The 20,588-nt window shown below is 32.9% G+C and overlaps 1 protein-coding gene across 2 annotated transcripts; it reads right to left on the bottom strand.

The window, feature by feature from the left end:
- Positions 1 to 1,475: 1,475 nt before the first annotated feature.
- On the bottom strand, positions 1,476 to 5,424 carry LOC135121438 (uncharacterized). 2 transcript variants are annotated; one of them, XM_064045783.1, is made up of 9 exons: positions 5,260 to 5,424; positions 3,684 to 3,893; positions 3,548 to 3,634; positions 2,876 to 2,952; positions 2,693 to 2,829; positions 2,392 to 2,630; positions 2,139 to 2,338; positions 1,923 to 2,077; positions 1,476 to 1,865 (listed from the first exon to the last, which is right to left on the bottom strand). In XM_064045783.1, exons 1-8 carry the CDS (start codon positions 5,321 to 5,323, stop codon positions 1,937 to 1,939), a joined length of 1,155 nt encoding a protein of 384 aa, XP_063901853.1. In that variant the 5' UTR covers positions 5,324 to 5,424; the 3' UTR covers positions 1,476 to 1,865; positions 1,923 to 1,936. The 2 variants fall into 2 exon arrangements, with proteins under 2 accessions (XP_063901853.1, XP_063901910.1); XM_064045840.1 differs by lacking the exons at positions 1,476 to 1,865; positions 1,923 to 2,077 and having other exon boundaries at positions 2,198 to 2,334.
- Between the last annotated feature and the right edge of the window lie 15,164 nt (positions 5,425 to 20,588).

The raw sequence follows: 20,588 nt of genomic DNA, 5'->3' as shown, positions 1-20,588 counted from the left end.
TTAATTTTTATGGTTACAAGAACTTTAAAATATTGTAAATCTGTTAACCACAAAACTGTGGTTATAAAAGCCAAAAATGTTGTACTTGCTGGAACAATATTCTACGGTCTTATTAAACAAAATTTAATAATTGTCGTAACAAAAAATTATGTATTTCAACTGTAATAAATGATATCATGAACGATATTTTATGGTTGTTACTGCCGCACCATTAATTAATTAATTAATTAATTGATTCGCACTTTTGGAAGGAATTAAACAAAAACTCGTATTTTATTGAAAGCATAGGTATATTGAATATAAAATGAAAATATAAACATAAACATATAAAGAAAATTAAACAATACTTCTTAACATTATAGAAACATATTTATATATTAGCCTATTACATAATATATATATGATGAATATATGTACTTCAGTTGTTATGTCTGTTTAGACAGAACTATTTATATTAATTAAACTACTTCCATCGTATGACATATGGTATAAACAATTGACGTGTAACTTATCAATCTCCTGAAGTTCCTCTGTTTTAATGTCATTTTGTAATTTAACATAATATGCATGTAAATGCTGATCATAACCTAAAGTTTCAAATAACTGGAACGTTATCTTTATAATATCAACTTCAGTTTCAGCAATAGAACATACACTGCCAAAAACTGGATGTGATTCTGTGAGATACACTATTAAAATAGTCCCGTGTTTTATTAGTTTGTCATAAACTTTTATCCATTTATAAATAAATCCTTTTTGTTTGTTATATTCTGTAATTGTAGATTTTTCAATAAATCGGGAAAATCCATCCTTAGATATCAATTTCTTACATAGTTTTAGTTGGTGTCGGATTGCAATTGTTAAGCAAATATTTTTTTTTGAGTAAGAAATATTAGATATATTTTTTAGAGTTCTATGCTTTGATTCGAATCTCATTGACCAAAGATTTATTAAGGGACCAGACATTCGCATAATTAAAGGATTCTATATAAGTGAGAAATAAAAAGCGCAATGCTACTCTCAATTTGATTTTCCTTATTTGCAATTATGTCATTATATAATCTGTTACTAAAAGGTTCAGAATAATCAGAAACTGTTGTTTTTGAAACAACACTATTGGGAGCTGTATGGAATAAAGGTAGTGTAAAATTTGTATCTTGACTACTACACTGACCTGTAACGTTGTTAGACAACCACTGAGTATTCAGAAAGTTTTTCTGTGAAAATTCGAAAGATGTTTGTAAAAAGAGTTGTATGAACTAAATTCTCTTTGACACGAATACGAAATGCAGCGAATATATTTACCATCATAGGAATGTCTATATTTCATATGCAATAATAAATTTTTTTTTGAACTTGAAAATTTGTGACAATTCATTATTTTTAAATATTACTTCTCACTCTCAGATTCATTACACAAATCAGATATCAGAGCAGAAACAATTGAAGACTTTTTGTCCCACTCTATCTTTAAATCATAGATGTAAATTTGTATTAACTGCCAAACATGAGAACATTCAGGTGGATATTCTGCAACAATTGCATGAATTATTTTAAAACAAGTGTTTACACTTTTCAAGGCCGATTCAAAAGGATATGTACAGTTATCGATGGAAATATAGCCCTTCAGGTTGTTCAAATCTGGTCCAACAATTGTTATTAGAGGTTGGCATAATTGTTTGGTTTCCGCATATTTTCGATGTCTTCGTTCCAACATCAATTGCATCTCTTCACTGGTTTTCACGTAAGTAATGAAACTGTTCGCTACTTCAACTTTAGACGGTTTCCATTTCTTTTTATTGTCGTAACAATCACTACTGGCATTAGATACGGTAGTGTTAATAAACTTAGAACAGCAGTGGCGTCTAAACAGAAAATTATTATTAACTCAAATTACAAAGAAATAAATCAGTTGGTTTTACCTTCATTCAAAATATTAATGTTTTGATCCGGAAAATGTTGAGTCAGTACGCCTCGGTATTGGGCCAATCGTAATATAATATGTTTTTTTTTTATGTATTTCGGCAAAAAATATTTCTGATTTTTTGGGATAAAGATAATTGAAATCAATTTCCAGCTAAAAAAATATACCACCTATAAAAATGTGAACTTACATAATATACTGTTATATTACTTACTAATTGATAACCTAAGGACTTTTCTAAAATTTTATATTCTTGAAAATATTCTTGGATAGTTGTGGTTGTATTCTGGTTATAGCGGGGAATTCTTACACATGTAGTGGCCTTCCATTTAGCCAAAACTTCTGGCCAAGGTTCTGTATTATACCTTAACCAACAACAAAAGTCTTCCACGTCATCCTCGTAATCTTGACTACCTATTAAAAAAAAGCGTAGGAATTATATCTTCAAAAATTAATTACATACGTACTCGCTATTTCTACAGTTTCATGAACTTCAAGGCTTGATGATGGACACGCAGTGGTGAGAACGCCAGATTTTTTCAACTTCTTTCTTTGATTATGGTAACGATCAACTAATTTACCCCTCATACACTGGACAGTTTTTTTGTTTTGTCTAACATACGGTATATAGTATGTGGAAATATCTTCGTTCGGGAATTCTTGCTTTATGAGGCGGGCTAATTGTAAAAGTCTTCTGGTCGGAATACTAAAATAGCAATTTTTTACAAAAATGTATGTTCGATTTTCAGTTCTTTCGTTAAAACATACTAGGAATTAATGTCTTGTAGTAAATCGTGATCGTTTAATAATGCAACGAGATCATCTCTTAATTGCGGTGTTAAATGGTTTTTCTGGGCCAATATATTACGACCTTTTATAGAATTTTGCAAAAATTTTTTCAAATCCTACAAAGCAATGACATCTTACAAAAAAATATATGTGTTTACTTACAAGCTCGTATGTCACTTCCAGATTTGGAAGTTTTTCCAAAAACGAATCACACCGTTTATACGGTACCGGTACAATATCTAAAAACACCATTCAAACATAAAACTTCACTCTTAATAAAATAACAGTAAGTCACTAAGCACCTGGTCCTTGATATTTCATTAAACAACAAAAAATCATCAAAGAATAGAGTGGGTGATTTTACTACGTTGGGCATGCTGATTCTAAATCTGCAATTAGTTTTTTTTTTTTTTTGTATACGTCGCATTATCGAGATGATCGACATAACTGATGAATGACTAATTGAATTTTATGTTTCTGCGAATATGATCAAACGTGTATATTCATCTCCGATGATTATAAAACATTTTTATGTACCATTGCATTGTTAAAAAATATCAAGTAAAGTGGAATTACGTGACAACGTCGCATTGGAATTTACGGTTTTAAACCTGAGGAAGAAGCCACTGAGAATATGTAAAAATATAAGTAAGGTGCTACATTAAAAAAGCTAAGCTGTCTAGTATGTGTCAGACACAGAACATTCTGTGTAGTTAAAAATAATTTAATGATACTCAAAGACCCGGACAACTTTTCTATTTTCAATAATAATTGAGTTATCGCTTAGTGACTCACCCCTGTATATATATGTCATTACCAAATATCATACAGTACCTAAAGGTAAATTATCATCCACTCTATAAACTGTAGAGCACGTGCCTTTACTAGTGCTGGGAATGGGTTCTTGTGTCTCTTTGTAAACTAAAATTATATACATAAAAATATGTTTTCACTTAAAACCATACATTACCTGAAGTATCACTAGGAGCATCATTTGTCTTAACTACTATTGTTTCTAAGCAGTTATTATCTGTTATTACATTTTCTTCGTCAATTCTATTGTACAACTGTCTAAAACCTTCTTTAAATTTAATTCTGTCCCCATACTTTGCAATCAGTTCTTTGAAATCTTGTGAATCTGTGTTAATTTTTGAGAATGTATCATCATCTATCGCTTCTTCTGAAAAATAATATTACAACATTTAAAAGTGATGTTAATAAAATTTACAGTTATTTATTCGTTGTTACAGTTATGGAAACGAACAATTTATATTGTACATACTTATGTATGCATTTTGGCAAACCACATTTTAAATTACTTTTAAAAGGAAAAGATACTACACGATTTTGCTTTAATTCTCCAAAATTTAAAAGAAAAAGGTTGGTGAAGATCACAAAAAAATACAGTGTCAGGGGCCAATTCCAAGTTGGTGGCGCAAGTCACTGGTGCAGCGCAACTTTATAATGCTAATTTGGGTATCAAATGCTGGTTGCTAGGGGTGACGGAATAAACAAACGCACTTTTTCGAGATAAATTGCGCCAACTTGCACTGCCTACTAGAGGTGCCGCAACTCCATGCTGCAAATTTCAATGGAAAATTCGACACAACTGCGTTTGTCTTAGTATCAAAAGTGTGTGGCTATGTAAGGTACCTAAGCCAAATATTGCCATCTTAAGGTTTAAAATTTGTTGGCAAATTAAATTTTGAAACCTGAAAGCTATATATAAACGATTGTTACGTGAATACGAGTTGCCCATTATAAAGATAACTTAAAGCCGTACGATTCAATTGTTTAGAATTTAGGAGATTTTTAGGCCTGACAATATAAGGAATATGGCAATATATGGCTCAGACACCGTATAATACCGTTAAAAAAACTAAGACCAAATTTGATTTTATAACTTTTTCAGAAATCAGTCCGTTTCTGCCAGGAATGTATCAAATGTATCATAAAACATTATTATGGGTTTTACCTAGTACGAACTGAACTGAATAAAAGATTAATCAGAAATTTTTTGGCCATAGCACACTTCGGTGTATGAGTATTTGGAAAAAGATTCCATTTTAACACCATATTTGAATTTTATTACAATTTAGCAATTTTAATTTGAATGGTACCCTGTACCATCAACGTACTCATCAAATAATTATGTAGAGTGCGTTCGTAGAGGAACGTCCTCAGTTGACACTGTTTTTCTCAACCCCCGACCCCGTTGTGCATAACTAACCCATGACGAGAAAAATATACCAGCATAGATTTTTATTAATCGCACACACTATGATGTTACTTGCATCACGTTACACAATTTGTTTAATTTACAACGGAACAAAGTATTTAACATTAAGATTGTATTATATTAATTGGCATATTTTTAAAGTAATGTTTAAAATTACATATTTTTATGGAAAAATGAACTAATTCAAACATACCTTATCCTTGTATGACTTAAAACAAATGAACACGAAACCGATCGTTGCATCAAGTCTTGATTGCTTACATTGCAACTATTATACTAAATGAAGCACGTATATTTAGCTACTTACCTTCAAATTTAGCAATGAGATGGGACAAACTCCATGCTTGTAAATATTTTTTTACATTTTCCATTGTCACAACACCACAAAATGAATTATCAGTATCACAAAACACCAACTAGGTAAACTGTAATTTTTTAATTCTTGGGATAACGAATCAAAACACAAAGACGACTGCGGTCGACCACAAATGTGCTGACAATTGTCTGGCACTAAGTGGGAAATTATACCATTGGTCGAATCGATGGCGGTTAAATTAAATTTAACTATAATTGTGGTTTGTTCAACAAAAGGTTATAGTATGGCAGATTACTTCCAAACATTATGGTTGTTACAACCATTTAGTAAGAGTTATGTCAAAAGAGTACTACACATATAGTTATTGATACTATATGGTTCATAACCAAAATTGTATGATTGTTACAACTATTTACTTTTTTTCACCTATAATGTAGCCAACAATAAATAGGGATATAACAACCAAATTCATTTTAACAATCAGGTATGGTTGCAACATTTTTTAGTGTGTATGATCGTAAAACATGAAATGGCCAATTTTGTTGGTTTATTTTGTAACATTGTTTATAAATTATTTGTCTCATACCAAAATTTTAAACCGTCTCTATAGTGCATGTGGATATGCTATACATACTTTAAAGCTGTTATCAAAATATAACTCATACCGAAAACTGTTTCAGTAAAATTTAACTTTAATTTTTTTTCCAGCTGTGGTTTTACACAGCTATTCAAAATTTCACAGATAATAAATGCCGATTATTATGAAAGGTAAATGACGGACAATCAGAAGCCAATTCAACAATTCTTGATAATATGAAAGACATTTTGAGCTCGAAATGTACACAGTTCCTTTTTCCACTTTCTTCAGTTTCTTTGCATTCTGTTGTAAAATTGCAATAAAAGTATTAACGACATTCCACTAATTTTTTGTACCATGTTTCGACGTTCTGCATATCTTAATGCGTTGCCATAAAATAAGGTTGAAATGCAAAAAAAAATTGATAACTAGTTCGTTGTTCCAGATAAAAATATCCAACTGTTATTTTTATTAATTGTGTCCAAATTTTTATAGGTATCTACGTAGAATTTTTTAGTACTTTAAAGTGAAAAAAATATTTTAATTTAATTATTATTTTTTAATCCGTTCAGAACTTAAAACTCCACCCATATATTATTGGTCAAATTCATGCTTAATCAGCTGTAGCTATGAAGAATGATAAGAGATATAAAAAGTTGATTATTTGTTTTAAGGAAAATCGGTTGTTTACCAGTCAGATCAGTTTTAAAAATAGATACACGGAAGCATATGGCAACCTTTTTAAGTTATGAAAGTCAACTATAGTACCGGTTTTGAATATTGCCTTTATTTAATATTTTGTAGATTGATTTGATCACATGTTATTTCGGAGGACTCGACAAGCTTTTTAAACTGACAATAGAGATTTCGAAGATATATGTCGTTATAAAAGGCTCCCAAACATAAACATAAATGTAGAAAGAACTTGTGAACAGTAATAACATACTAATATGATAAAATAGCGCAATATTGCAAAAGCGGACTAAAAGCTTAATGTTTTCCAACTGACTAAACATGAAGCCTTGTTTTTGCTAATTAATTACATTTATATACATATGTATTTAGTTTGCGAAAAGACTTTGGTATGCTTGGTAATCTCTCTATATGATTACATGTTTAATTTATAGTCCTAGTTGCCAGTAACATAAATCCTAATATCGTTTACATTCTTGACAAATATAATTGAACTACATCTACGAGCGAATTGCACAGTGGTCCAGACCATAGAAATTTTGATATATACTTTGGAAGAGAACAATTTATTAGCAAAAAAGCTTTTAAAACATTCCTCAGTTTTAAATACAAAAAAAGTATCAAATTAAGGATGCTCGCAATCTAGATTGATGTCTTTTCAGCTTAATTTTAAGTTTGCGGTTCGTACTTTTTTTCCACTGAATGACGAGGTAACATGCGTCGACATCGTTTCTTGTTTTTTGTGAAGTTAATTTTTGTTGTCACTTCCCGCTGGGCCTTGCAGCCTTTAAATTCAAAATTTTACGAACTCGCTTTTGAAGGACACTCAACTTTCCTTCGTGGGCGTTTTCATACAACCACAATGTTGTGTTTTTATTGGTGTATTGTTATGTAAGTGCTAGCTAGATGAGCAAGTGATGTCATGTGTGTGCACTATGAAAAAATCCCCTTTTGTTCTGTAGTCAGTGCTGACATCAGCGCGGTTTTCAAGTGTCGCCGCAAACAGACTTTGGCAAACATCGTAATTGTCGTTAGGTATTATCCTGACAATAACAATAGCCAGACTTGGCATGCGCTTAAGAGGCCTTTTCTAATTGTTGTGGCATTGAAAACATGAGAGATCTAAATATAACGATCATCGGGTTCTTGAACTGGACATGGGTGATAATTGAAAGAGAAATTCACGCCATCAAATAAGACGTTTCGAATTAGTGACAGGAAACCCCCCTCAGGGTTTCGTGACAGGCATCAGGAGAACCATAACAACCCCTGTTTATAATATTAAAGTGTTATCTTTTTTGTATTTAAAATTAAGCAAGTAAAAGTAGTAAGCAGCAGTTGCGGCTGTGTTTGGATAACTAACAAGTTACATGTTGCGATGATGCGTCAAAAAATTAACGAGTTAATTGGTGGTATAGACCTCAACCTGACAATTTCATCCTTAAAAACGACTTGTTAGCAATGTGCAAATTTAAATTTTCTACATCGAGTTGCTTGTGCTACGAATTTTAATAAATCAAATTTCTTATAAATCAAAAATAACTCGTTTTCATCGTAAGCAGTAAGGATATATATTATAGTGATTTATTTTTATTGATTTTAAATTATTGCGTTATGGTGAATGTGACTTATTAAAGTAATTAGGCGTTACAAGTTAAGCCCACAGTGTAATTAATTTTACATCTATTAATTGTATGATGTTTATTAAATTTATTTTTGTTCGAGCTACTAATTATTAATTATGTGTCCCTAGAATTATATTGAAAATTTACTTAAATTAATAATAATTAATAATAATTAATAGTTTATTTATTTCTTCCTTTATATGTATTTAACTTTAACGTGTATTTAATATAATCTACAAACATGTTGCACTACGTGGTGATATTAAGGATGGAATAAGGATGATTCGCCTGTTATAGTTTCAAATTTCAAGTATACGTGAAATACAGAGTTTTTATAAATGATTCTAAGGGCATAATTGGCCATGAATTTCAAAAATCCCGTTTCGCTGAAATTATGTCTCACTATGACATTTCTCACTTGTCATTAATATCATTTGAGTCATTTGTAACTTGTTATTTAAGATCATCGCTTTTATTGTTTTAACGTTTTTCAAGTGTGAATTAATTGTGTGAATAGTTGTTTTCAAACTATTGGTGCTTGAATACGAAATATTTTGTTTTTGTGCAAAGTCCGTGGAAATGGTTATGACATTTTCATTTTTGTCTTATTATCGCAATGGAACATTAGTAAACCGAGAGTGTTTGTATTCTGTAACCGCTTGTAAGCAAGAATATCTGGTCAAATACCGTGATTTGATAATTCAAGAAGCATCGTTACAGGCTCACATTAGAGATGTAAGCGACAGATTTGTTCGAACTGGCAGTGTCGACAAGGGGAAATCTCCTGGAAGAGCTTCAGTATCTGAGGAAGTTGTTGATGATTCGAGACGACTTGAGCAGAATCCGTAAACATCTTGCACAAGATTTCCTCAGCCGTCAGGAATTCCTGTTGCAACACGAAATTAAATAATGGGTCCAAAGTATTGACGAAACGATGTTACAGAACATTTTTGAAATTAAAAAGGAAGTGAACATGTGCCTTGAACAAAATGGTGAACATTTTCAACATTTACTGTGATGTTTAACTGCAATAAATTTGTTTAACGAATTAGTTTTATTTTTTAACAAGATATGAAGCATTTAGGCAACCAGTCATACAGATGCGTGTGCCATTGGTCGTGAATCCTTTGGAATTTAGTAAAGTCCAAAAGTGAGAGACGGCACATTTCCATGACCAACTTCGACCCTATAATTATTTATAGAAAAAGTATACCGTATAACGGTGCATTCCAGACAGCGATATTCCCCAAGCTGTTGATGATAATAAAATATACATTTTTTTTTTATTTTCAAAATAGAGTAACAATTAAAATTTTCTACTGTACGTTCAGAGTAACCAAAATAGAGAAATACTGTACTGAACACTCTATCTTTATTCTTTAACAGTCGCTATTGTGGTTAAAAATTTGGAAACATTTTGACGACCTTTACTAATTTTTGGCCAACTTTGTTCATTATGGATACAGTGATTTTTCAAAGTATATTTATTGTGCGTGACCAATTTTTAGATCTGTAAATTCTTAAATGTGCCCATGATGATTTTATAACCGTTTTATAAATATCCGATTTTTCTGTGGAAAAAAAGCTCTGTTTGAAAATGTGATACATTAAAATCTAAAGTTATTTAGAGAGAACTTCGTCATCAAATTGTTGATGGGGATGACTAGACAAATTTTAGTTAGCGTTTTACCATCTACACGATATTTCTAATATATATTAAAATTTGACAGCAATCGAACCGGTGGTTTCGGAAATTATCTGTCTGATGAAAATCGACACAGACGACAGACGGCAGACGATAGATGAGAGAGAGACGGAAACGAAAGACTTATTTTTTGTATAAAACAATAGGTCTCCTGTTTCCTTCTGTCTGTCTGCCATCTGTCCTTTGTATTACGACTGCTAGAGTAGGGGCCATGAAACGTCGACGAAACATAAAAGTAGTCATTTCCCTGATATTCCCTTAGCTTATGCTCTGGAAGTAAAAATGTAAATGAAATCCGGAAACGTTCCCAGAATTTATCATCACTGGAATTATACACAATAAATGGCGGCAAAAAATATATCTGGTACTTGGAAAAGTAAATTGACTCTTTGACTAATTTTTTAGTCGCCCTGTATAAGCAATTTCCAAAAATATGAATGCACTGATAAGTCACAAGTACCTATAGACTCATCATATTTTGCACATAAGATTTATTCTGCAAAATTTTGGGATGACGTTATCAGTTTCTTACTATGTACAATTTTGAAGTGACGTCATCACGTTGTTGATTGGGACAAGGTTTGTTTAGCGTTTTAACATCCACATGGTGTTCATAATACACATGAAAAATTTGAGAACAATCGGTCCAGTAGTTTATTATTATTATTATTATTTATCTGTATAACAAAAATTGGCACAGACGGCGGAGAGACAAACAGATAGACAGCCGGGCAGACAGACGGACGGACAGACAAACGGACGAACGGACGAATGGACGGACGGATGATAGACAGACAGACAGAAGACAGACAGACGGAAACGGTTTACAATACTTCTTAGCTTACGTTCCGAAAGTAAAAAACACTGGTTTTTCATGATTTTGTTCTTGGTATGTTAATTTATTTTTATCAACAACTGTTGATAGTTTACTAATTCTTATAAATGTTGTCCACATTTTGAGAAAATATTGAAGAATTTTTGGTGATTCTTTTAAATCAGTGTATGAGGTCATCTCCGAAAGAGATAATGATTGACTTGTTTTTTATATTACTGGAACAATTATTATCTGTTGAATCGAAAAATATTCACTTTCAATGATTAAAAGCTATGCAGATTAACTAAAATTTGTTGTTTTTATGAAAAGTTTTAATAAAGTATTCATTCTTTGAGACAAACCAAGTTTTAAAACACTTGCAGAACAGTTTCTTAATATTGACGTCATTACCAACTTTTTATTTACAAAACTTGTTAACATGCAACAGAGTAAACCGTGGTCAATTTTTAATTTCTCTAGAAGATGCTAGCTTTGTTAAAATGTGAAACCTTTCAGCTGAATCTAGTAAGTATAATGAATGTGTTCGGTATGTTGCATTTTACTAGTTGGTACCTAATTATCTTCGCTGTTGTACGATGAAATTATTTTACGCAAATATTATCATTATCGGCAATTATTATTAAATTTCTACGCTTACGACAGTAAACATAAATTGCCAAGGAAATATTTTAACAATAATATGACAAGAAATAATAAATATGATAATTTACAGTTGAGAAGCTTTATTTGCATTTAAATAATTAACTTTTGCGTAAGGTTTTGCTACCTCACCTCCATATAATCGTTAAGCACGATTTTTGCTCCCACTGCCAACTTCACGATTGTGGCACTCGAGTGTCAACTAATTGAAAGCTACTGGAAAATTGAAAAGTGGCTATCGGCCTCGGCACGCCCCATAATCAAACAGTGAAAGTTTTTCGCATGATTGATCATGAAGACGTTATAAAAATCCAACGGCGGTCATTAAAAGCCGAGGCTGATTAGGCGGCGGGACTTGATTGTGTATCAGATGCAATTCGATGGGACACTTTATGGCATTCATTAGACGAGAGGATCACGAGTCGGCCATAAGACGACGTTTATCTGCATCTAGCGGTTCTGTACAAGGAATTTGCAGTACATGAATGATAACCGCTGTAAACAATTGTCAATTAGAAGACATCTAGTTAGGCCACAATGCAACAGGTCGACATCAGTGCGCTTTGTTTGCCTCCATTAGAGGCCGCCTGACGGGACGAACAATTGCCGATCCAAACGAATGTCCCAGCGTTTCTACTTATCACGCGACTATCTGATCGCTGGGCCTCGCCGAGGACGTCGTCGTGGCCACGCAAAGGCAGCGAGAGAAAAGAAGGCTCAAGGATGACATGAAGATGCAATTGTTTTAAAAATAAAATACTTACTTTTTAAACTGTGAAGAAAAAGAATGAGAAATAGCGGACTAAACTCCCTGAATCGGAAGCTGTTTTTGGTAGACCGAGACAAGCTATGGCTGGTATTTAACAGAAAAATACAAGAGGTCCTGGTACGAAACCTTAAAATATTTTCTGATCTTTACAACGAGGTTTTTTGCAAAAGAACTGCACGGTTGCAACACTGCATCGTACTTGCAGAAAATAATACGTTTTGTTATTTACAAACGCCTCAGCGTGTCGTAGTAATCAAAACAGCTACATCATTCTGCATCATGCATGAATCGAAAATTGACCTTAAACTGACCAACCAAGAAGCGATGTATAATAGGTACACGTCGACATGAGCTGCAATCGTTGCAGCTAAGATTACGTCATCGGCCTGATGGGCGTCGAGGAAACCAGAGTGGATAGGTCTGCCACTGGAAACGTAATATTGAGACTCTCGTTTTCTCGTTATTACAATCATGTAACTGTGGGTATTGGTTTACGGATGAGCGAAAAGTTTGTCAATTTCATATCATATGACACCTAAATTAATATATTTTATTTTTCACTCGTATATAATGTTTGTTTTATATCCATGATTTGATAAACGTAAAGCGGCATCTTACATCCGGGGCACAATGAGCGGGCATAAAGAGTTATTACGCCCTCTCATTATGCCCTATTTTGCTAAACCGAATTAAACAAAAATTTAAAAAAATTATTGTTTATTTTTAACTACTTATTTATTTTTTGACAATTTATTTAATAACGAAGATACAAATTACAATTTACAAACTTGCTATTCATACCAAACTATTCAGGTAAACTTAAACTTTTCGGAGGTGCCTCTATTGGAATTATTTCTGCCACTGTTTCCATTCTGCTAGCACCGAATAACGTATTACCTATATAAAAATCTTGAATTGTGTTCACTCATCCTCCAACTACCTTTACAGCATAAAACATTCGTATTTAAATTAATTACAATCATCAAAAAATAACTTAGTTTACCTTCTGAAGTAAATATCTGTTGTCGGAAGCATCTTTTAGAAATTGCATGACTTGTTCGCCAGTCAAAACTCGGGATTTTTTTGCCACATAACCTTTTGGGTTTTTTTATAGAAATATGTCAAACGATGATAATTAGAAATGTCTATGTTGTCGTTTACTCTTAAAGTTGTCTTGACCATCGAGTATTTTCACCATATGAACTGGGTGAATGTTTTTCTGACTAAAAATGAAGAACACAGTTAAATAATTATTTTATAAACAAAATAACTCACCAATTCTTGGAAGTAAGCCACTTCTTAATCTTCCAATTAAGGAAAATTTTGTATTCTTTTTCATATATGGATCCTGATGTTTCAGGTAACACATTTTCATTGGCTTTTTGCGCTTTCTTCACAATGTTTTCTGGAATTTCACAATTTTCCTCATTCATTTCCGCGGTCGAAAATATACGTGTTGACACCGTGAATAGACGCCGTGTTTGCAATAAACATAGAATCTCCTTGACAACAAAATCAACGCCACGTAAATTTTTTTTTTACGAATTAATTCTATAAATTAGTCTTTTTTTTAGATTTTCTCGTGAAAAATAAAAGTTTGTATGCACCACGGGCACAACTTGATGTTTATAAATCTCGGGCAACTTACAAAATCTCGGGCCAGAGGCCCTCGATTTTGTAAACGTTGCCCTCGAATATAAACATCTTCTTTGTGCCCTTGGTACATAAATAACTATTAATAAACGATTTTCACGAAATCTGAAATCATACGTAGCGTCGTAAGGATTTAAAAGTTCAGAATTAATCAACAGATTACAGTTCTAGAGTTTGTGTGGAATTAATTATTATCATTTAATTTAGAGAAATCTTATTTAGCAAAAATCAACGAGTTGTAGGTACATGCAACCAGTTCGATTAACTGAGAATTGCAGTATACGTATAATACGTATTGTATTTTCTTAACAACTAATTTAAAACACAATTCTGGAGGAAGATGGAATTCAATTACGAGATATGCGGTTGAATTATGAAGTAAGCCATGTATTCTTCCTACACAGCATCGATTTAACATATACACAGGCGCTTCAGGTGTCATTAGAATCTAATTTATTTAATGAACTGTAGATTATTGCGGAATACTATATGACTACTTTCTTTACGAATGAAATATGTTTCCTACATGTAATTCTTACTATTTATAAAATTAAAATTTTGTTTACAATTTTCTACCTTACACCATTTGGCCCCTGGTTGTATTTGCATACTGTACTTGCTTCTTTCACCTTTATGTCGTGTTCTTTTTGTTTTTTGGATTTTTTTATTTATATTTTACTTTGCGTTGAATTTGATGAATTCATAATTACACACTTACTTGGTTTTGTACAACTTATAAAATACCAAAATGTAGATTATACTTGCCTGCTATCTATCTACATGTTTGAAACTTTAATAAACACATAACCTTTCAACATACTGAACCAAAATTGGTCTGTCCAACCTCTCCCAAATTTGATGACGTCATCTCAAAAATAGAAAAATTAATTTTTATGAATAGATTTATTTTAATGTTTGTCTTAGAAATGGTTTATATAAATTACTTAAATACAGTTTTGTTACTTCTTCATTCTTTCTACCTCTGCGAATGAAGAGTTTGGTGAGAAAAGGGACTAACGTCTGCTGAAATTTGTACTCCATGTTAAGCGTAGTAGTTGGATTGAACCTTTATAGCATCTATAACTCTAACACATTGTTAGAATGCCGAAGACGACTGCAATCCTGATGTGGTTGAAGATTTTAATATCTGGTGAAATAAACTTTCAACAGAATCTTCTTAATTGTTGAAGTTCATTTATGAGTAAGTTTTATACCCGATAACTCGAAACCAAGTTTATTAAGGCAATCAATTCTAATTAGGTTTACAAAAAATAAATAAAATAGGTCTAATAGTTTGTCAAAAAAGATTCTCATACATATTGGTGCTTTGATAACGTTGAAAAAATTTCACTTCTATCTTGTCGCCAGTTCTTTGGAACCTATTACTCGTTGCATGGGGGATTTTTGGTGACTTGGACGACTTCAGTGAGAAGGTAAGAACATATGACGAAGTGGTTCAAAAATTTTAACAAGGAAAGAATTGACTTGACCTCTAATAAATATTTTGTCATCATGGCTATTCAGATACACTCGACCGCAAAATTAACCGGACACTAGGTTTTATTTTTTAAAAATATAACAGCAAATATTTAATTCAATAAAAACTGTAATTAAATATTAAAGTATATATCTACCATTATACAAATTACGTAATACATACATATAAAAAATAAAAATTTGACTTTCCTGAAAATATAAAAAGCAATCTTTTTAAATTTAAATACATTTTTTATAAATCTGACACTGCAAAGCTGCAAAACCAAGAAACAAACATAAGTAACAACTAATAAAAGAGCCGCATGAAACGGATTAAATGAAGGTGCCTAAAAAAATTGCTAAAAAAGGGTCTTATGATATGATACCGCCTAAAAACTTCACTACATCTTTTATTTTACATGTTTACATATGTACACATACTGTAAATTAATTGGCAGAACATTTTAAAACGTTGATAAGGAAAAATGTGTCCGATTAATTTTGCGTCGAGTGTCTATTTATCTCTAAATTTATGTTAGTTTCTTTACAATTTCTTGTGAACTAAAGGTTTTGCTCATTTTAAGAAAAACAAGCAAAGTAAATTTACTAGTATTAGTTTTTGCTACGTAAATATCATAACGGCAGTGGCGAGAATTCTATATGAATAGAAATAAAGAAGAAAGACAATGATTTTATTCCGCGTATGAAAACACCTTTGGATCATTATAGCCGAATTAAGTGGAAAAATAATTTCAATAGAAAAGGTTTTACTCTTTTTTATAAAATTAAAACTCATTTGTTGTTGTCTGGAAAATTAAAAACGTCATCACAAAAATCTGTTTGTTGTCAGAAATGCGAGATACATTGTTGTTTGCACCTTAGTAATATATTTTTATTTTTTAGAATTGTTTATAAAATACATTCCTGATTGCAGTTCATGACCATGAGATCTTTGAGGCCATAAATTATTAAGATAACATGGCATGAACAAATCTGACATATTTCTGGCGACGTTGAAAAGGTAAATTCCGCTTAGTTGGAAGTAATGTCCTTATTAGCTACGGTTAATAAAATAAAATCCTTGAACCATTTTTTTTCAAAACTGATTTACTTTGTATATCTAACATGGACGGATTCAGACAGAAAATGCTATCTTAGTAACTAACTTCCGACGAAATTCCGGGAGACGGACGTGACGGTCCGGAATTTGGCGGACAACGCGTGGGGGCGGCGTGCCTCGGTGCCAGACCTTGGGCCGACTAATGGCGCTTGAAGAGAAACACGTCTGGCCGACCTGGGCTTATACGGACACCTTCACGCCACCGGAGATGGCGCCTTCGATCGGGAGCGTCTGTTGCTCGGGCGCCAGCTCCCTCTCCGGAGGAGAAAACACCGGGGTTGCTCTAAAGCCGGAGACACTCTCCAGGTGGTCTGGTGAACGCCCGTGAAAACAAGAAAATAAAATGAAACGGAAAGAAATTTTAAACAATAAATCTTCCTTCAGGCGGGCTCGTCCTGGATCTGGGGGCGGTGACCCTGAAACGGGAAATCGCGCAGGGTCGGTACGGAGACTCGGGAGGTGAGCGCGGTAGCGGAATACGACGCGTGCTCAAGAATTCATAACCGGTACGTAGACAGAGAGAAAATGTGTTTCGTCTCTGAGCTGTGTCTTGGGTTGTATTCGTGTTTAGACACTATTTTAATTACTGATGTCCGAGAGCTCTCATTATAACCAGGATTAGCAGGTGAGAGTAATCCAGACATAAATCAGCCATTGGAAGAACAATGTTCCTTCTCGTATAGTTAAAATAATGGTGACACTAAAACAAGGGTTGTCCAAATAAAATCTAAATTAAGAAGAATGCATTCACAACAATGTAAAATTTGAAAAAAATGTGAAAAAAGACTTTTGTAAACTGATTTCAATTTTATTACATTCAATCTCGTTATGACTTTAACTGTTGAAACGCCGCTTGCAACTTTTTTTGCTTGTTGCTGCTTTCTGGAGAAGTAATGTTTACATTAAAATCCGAAATTTATTTGCGTATTTGCTTATTCATATTTTACTCAAGAATTTCATTTCCAGCCGATCAGAAAGCGTTTATATTGAGTTGTATTTTCAAAATTAACAGAAGGTTAATGGTATATGTGAGTGTTCGGTTCAAACGTCTTGGGATGAATTCCGGGAAGAATTTCAATCGTGGAAAATGACCATGAGGGGTGGTAACCACACGAGTAGTATAATATGCTCTAACCCACGAGTGATGTACATACAACATTTTAACTGCGACCGCTTAGATAAGACACAAAACTAATAAAAATAAATGCATATTTTACAAAAAATGCAAATTTGACATCAAAGTGCACTAAATTTTTTACTCCATGGTGACTAGCTTGTTTTTTTTCACAACGTTTAATTTTACGTTTTTCGTGGCACTACATTTTTGGCGAGTGACTCGGTGAGTGTTCCCTCAGATATAGAAGAAGCTGCGACCACTGTTCTATCTGCGTTATTCCCAGCAAAACCAAAACTTAACTTAACTTTAAAAGAAAAAGAAAATGTAACCAGTGGTGGTTCTGCTGGCGTACTTCGATAATCTGTCGAAAAAGTCCAAATCCTTCAGTTTTTGGGCTTTCTATTCAACGTTGAGGGTGACGATTTCTACAAAAAACAATTTTGACATAGGCAAATGCAAACAGTTGATTGCATTTTTAAAAAGGGACTCAGAAGTGTATAGGCTCAAAAAGTCAAAATATTTACGAAAGATAAGACTGGAAGGTTCGTGAAAGAAGCTGACGATAAGCAATTTTTGCTTACTAAGGTAAGATATACCTAAAATGTCCTCAAATTATTTTAATTCATATTTTTACCAGGTTGAAGAGCTTGCCGAAGAGAAAAGCTGACCACTTAACCAAAAAATGCTGGAAATCGAAAATAAAAAAAAAGGTTCGACTAAAATTTTAGGAGAAATATGGCGAGTAGTTCTTGTATGAATAATATTGAAGATTACATAGCTCAAATAGCCGTCATAATAAGTGAATATGATGTAGATCGCAGATAAAATTAATTAATTTTGTACCAGTCTTTTTTCACATTTATTTTATTAAAAATATTATTAAAAAAAGTCCGCCATTGTTGCTTTTACATTTGTTTTACAGTTTGGTTTAATCACCGACACGTTAAATCTTTTCCAAGGATGACTGTAATACAAAATATGTTGCTATCGCGATATTTGTTTTTGTTAATAAAAATTAGTTTGCCATATTTCTAAAGGCTTAGACAAGTTTCATGATAGTGAGTTTCGTAAGTTTGATGTTTGACAGTTAGCAACAAGTTCATTTCTTCATAAAATCAAGCTAAACATGTACAACCAACTGATGCACAGACATTTATAATCATCCTTTATTAATTATGGCAGCAGCCTATTATTATCCACGCAAGCTCGACATTAGTGACTACTATAATTATGTCGAATGTCCCAGTGAGTGAAACAGAACACTATAAATGTTCTAGCGGTTCCACTATAAAAACCCACCCACAGAGCTTGTCTTCTAAACACTACAGTTTGGAAATATGTAAAACCTGGACACATTGATGGAACACCGCACAGATGCAGATCTTGTTTTTTTGGATATTTTAGTATCCTAGCCTTCTGGCATAATGTCTGCATCAGTAGAACAATTAAAATGTAGCTTCCGAAATTTAAAAAATGAAATCTACCACATATTAAAAATTCCTGTTTCACACGTCTTTTATAGTCTGCCTGTAATTTTAAAAGAGAAAAGAAGCATACTACTTACGTCTGGTATCGCTTGAAAAAATCTCGAATGATTCATCTAGTTCATCTTAGATCTTGAACTAAATGGCAGCTCTAGGCGCCGATATGTGGTAGCGATTGTTGCGTTCGATGGCCGGTTGTAAAATCGCTGAATAATGCGTGATCACTTCCTCTTCAGTAGAATTAAACAGAACGGGAACCTGTCGACGATCATCGATAACAAGAGTGCAACAAAAAACAACGAGAAAACACAACTTTCTATCAAGACTTTAAGAGCCCCTGGCATCAAAAAAGGGGACAATATGTGTGGATTCCTTTTGTGGTTTAGAATAAGAAAAAACTAGACAGTTTGAGTTTTTAATTAGTTTGCGTAACGGCCATATCCGAGACAATCGTTAAGACAAAAGGGGTTCGGAGCAGGACCATTAGAATGTTTATATGGCAGAGCATTATCCATACCGAGCAATTTACCTACTCCAATTAAAGACTGATAAATGATTATTGTTCGGAAAACAATTCCAACTTTCACCGATGAGCTTCGGGCTAGTGGACGTTCTTGTATGTCAATCAGGAGGTTTACGGTTTCTCGGCAGGCATTGTTCTGAATGGCGACTTGTCCATACCCGATATGGCCATGACAGCTTATGGAAATTCATCGTTTTCCTATTGTTACCAAGCGGCGATTGTCCTTCCAATTAAATAAATTCTCCACTTTATATAAGCGTCTCCGAATATGTTTGCATGTCCATTTCCGGTCGTTGCTGCAGGTTTTTTCGGCAAAATTTTTCAAAGTAGGTATGTGTCTCTGGCGCCCATGCCGTTTTCAGTTCGGCTCGTTTTAAAAATAATTAATGCTAATGAAGTGAAAAGAATCCATTCCGAGATGGAGTAAAACATCGACCGGGATAACAAAGAGAAAGAGTCGTAATTAACAGGATTTCTGACCGAAGCGGTCAGATAACATAAAAGCCACATCGGCGACTCTCTTCAACTGACTTTAGTGACTACTAAACTAACTTGTTTATTGTTTATTAAAATGAGGTTACGACGTTTACTTTTAGTACCTCCTGCGACTTTATACATTTATTTATGGGGCGCACAAAAATTATGTTATTGTTATGTTATTCAGGTCCATAACAGCGGTATTACGATGTTGCCTCCGTGAAAATGTGCATGCTTTTGTTCGCATGAGAAAAATTCATTTCGTCACAAGCTGGATTTATTATGGACGAAGTAAATTAAAAAAATATATAAACGAGAAAATTAGTCAAATAAGGTAACACCTGCGTTTTCCTTAATAACAAACGATTGCTTAATGTTTTCAAAGAAAATATTATTTATCGTTAATTACTTTAAAATATTTGTGTCATCTTGATTAGATCTAGAAATTTAAGAAGTGAATAATAATTATTAAATTATTAAACAGTTGCTTCCTGAAAAAAAGCTTACAAATGAATATTAAGTGTTGTTTTAGCAACGCTCTCTTCAGCAAAAAACCTCGTTTGTTATGTATAGATAAAAAATTGTTAATTACGTACCACTTTTTTCACGAACGATAAACATTGTATG

The sequence above is a fragment of the Zophobas morio genome, unplaced genomic scaffold, assembly GCF_036711695.1.
Source record: "Zophobas morio isolate AGI-343-1 ecotype UQ-CSIRO unplaced genomic scaffold, CSIRO_AGI_Zmor_V1 ptg000002l, whole genome shotgun sequence".
Lineage (NCBI taxonomy): Eukaryota > Metazoa > Arthropoda > Insecta > Coleoptera > Tenebrionidae > Zophobas > Zophobas morio.
The sequence above is the reverse complement of the archived record's forward strand: the minus strand, read 5'-3'. Positions and strand labels throughout refer to the sequence as shown.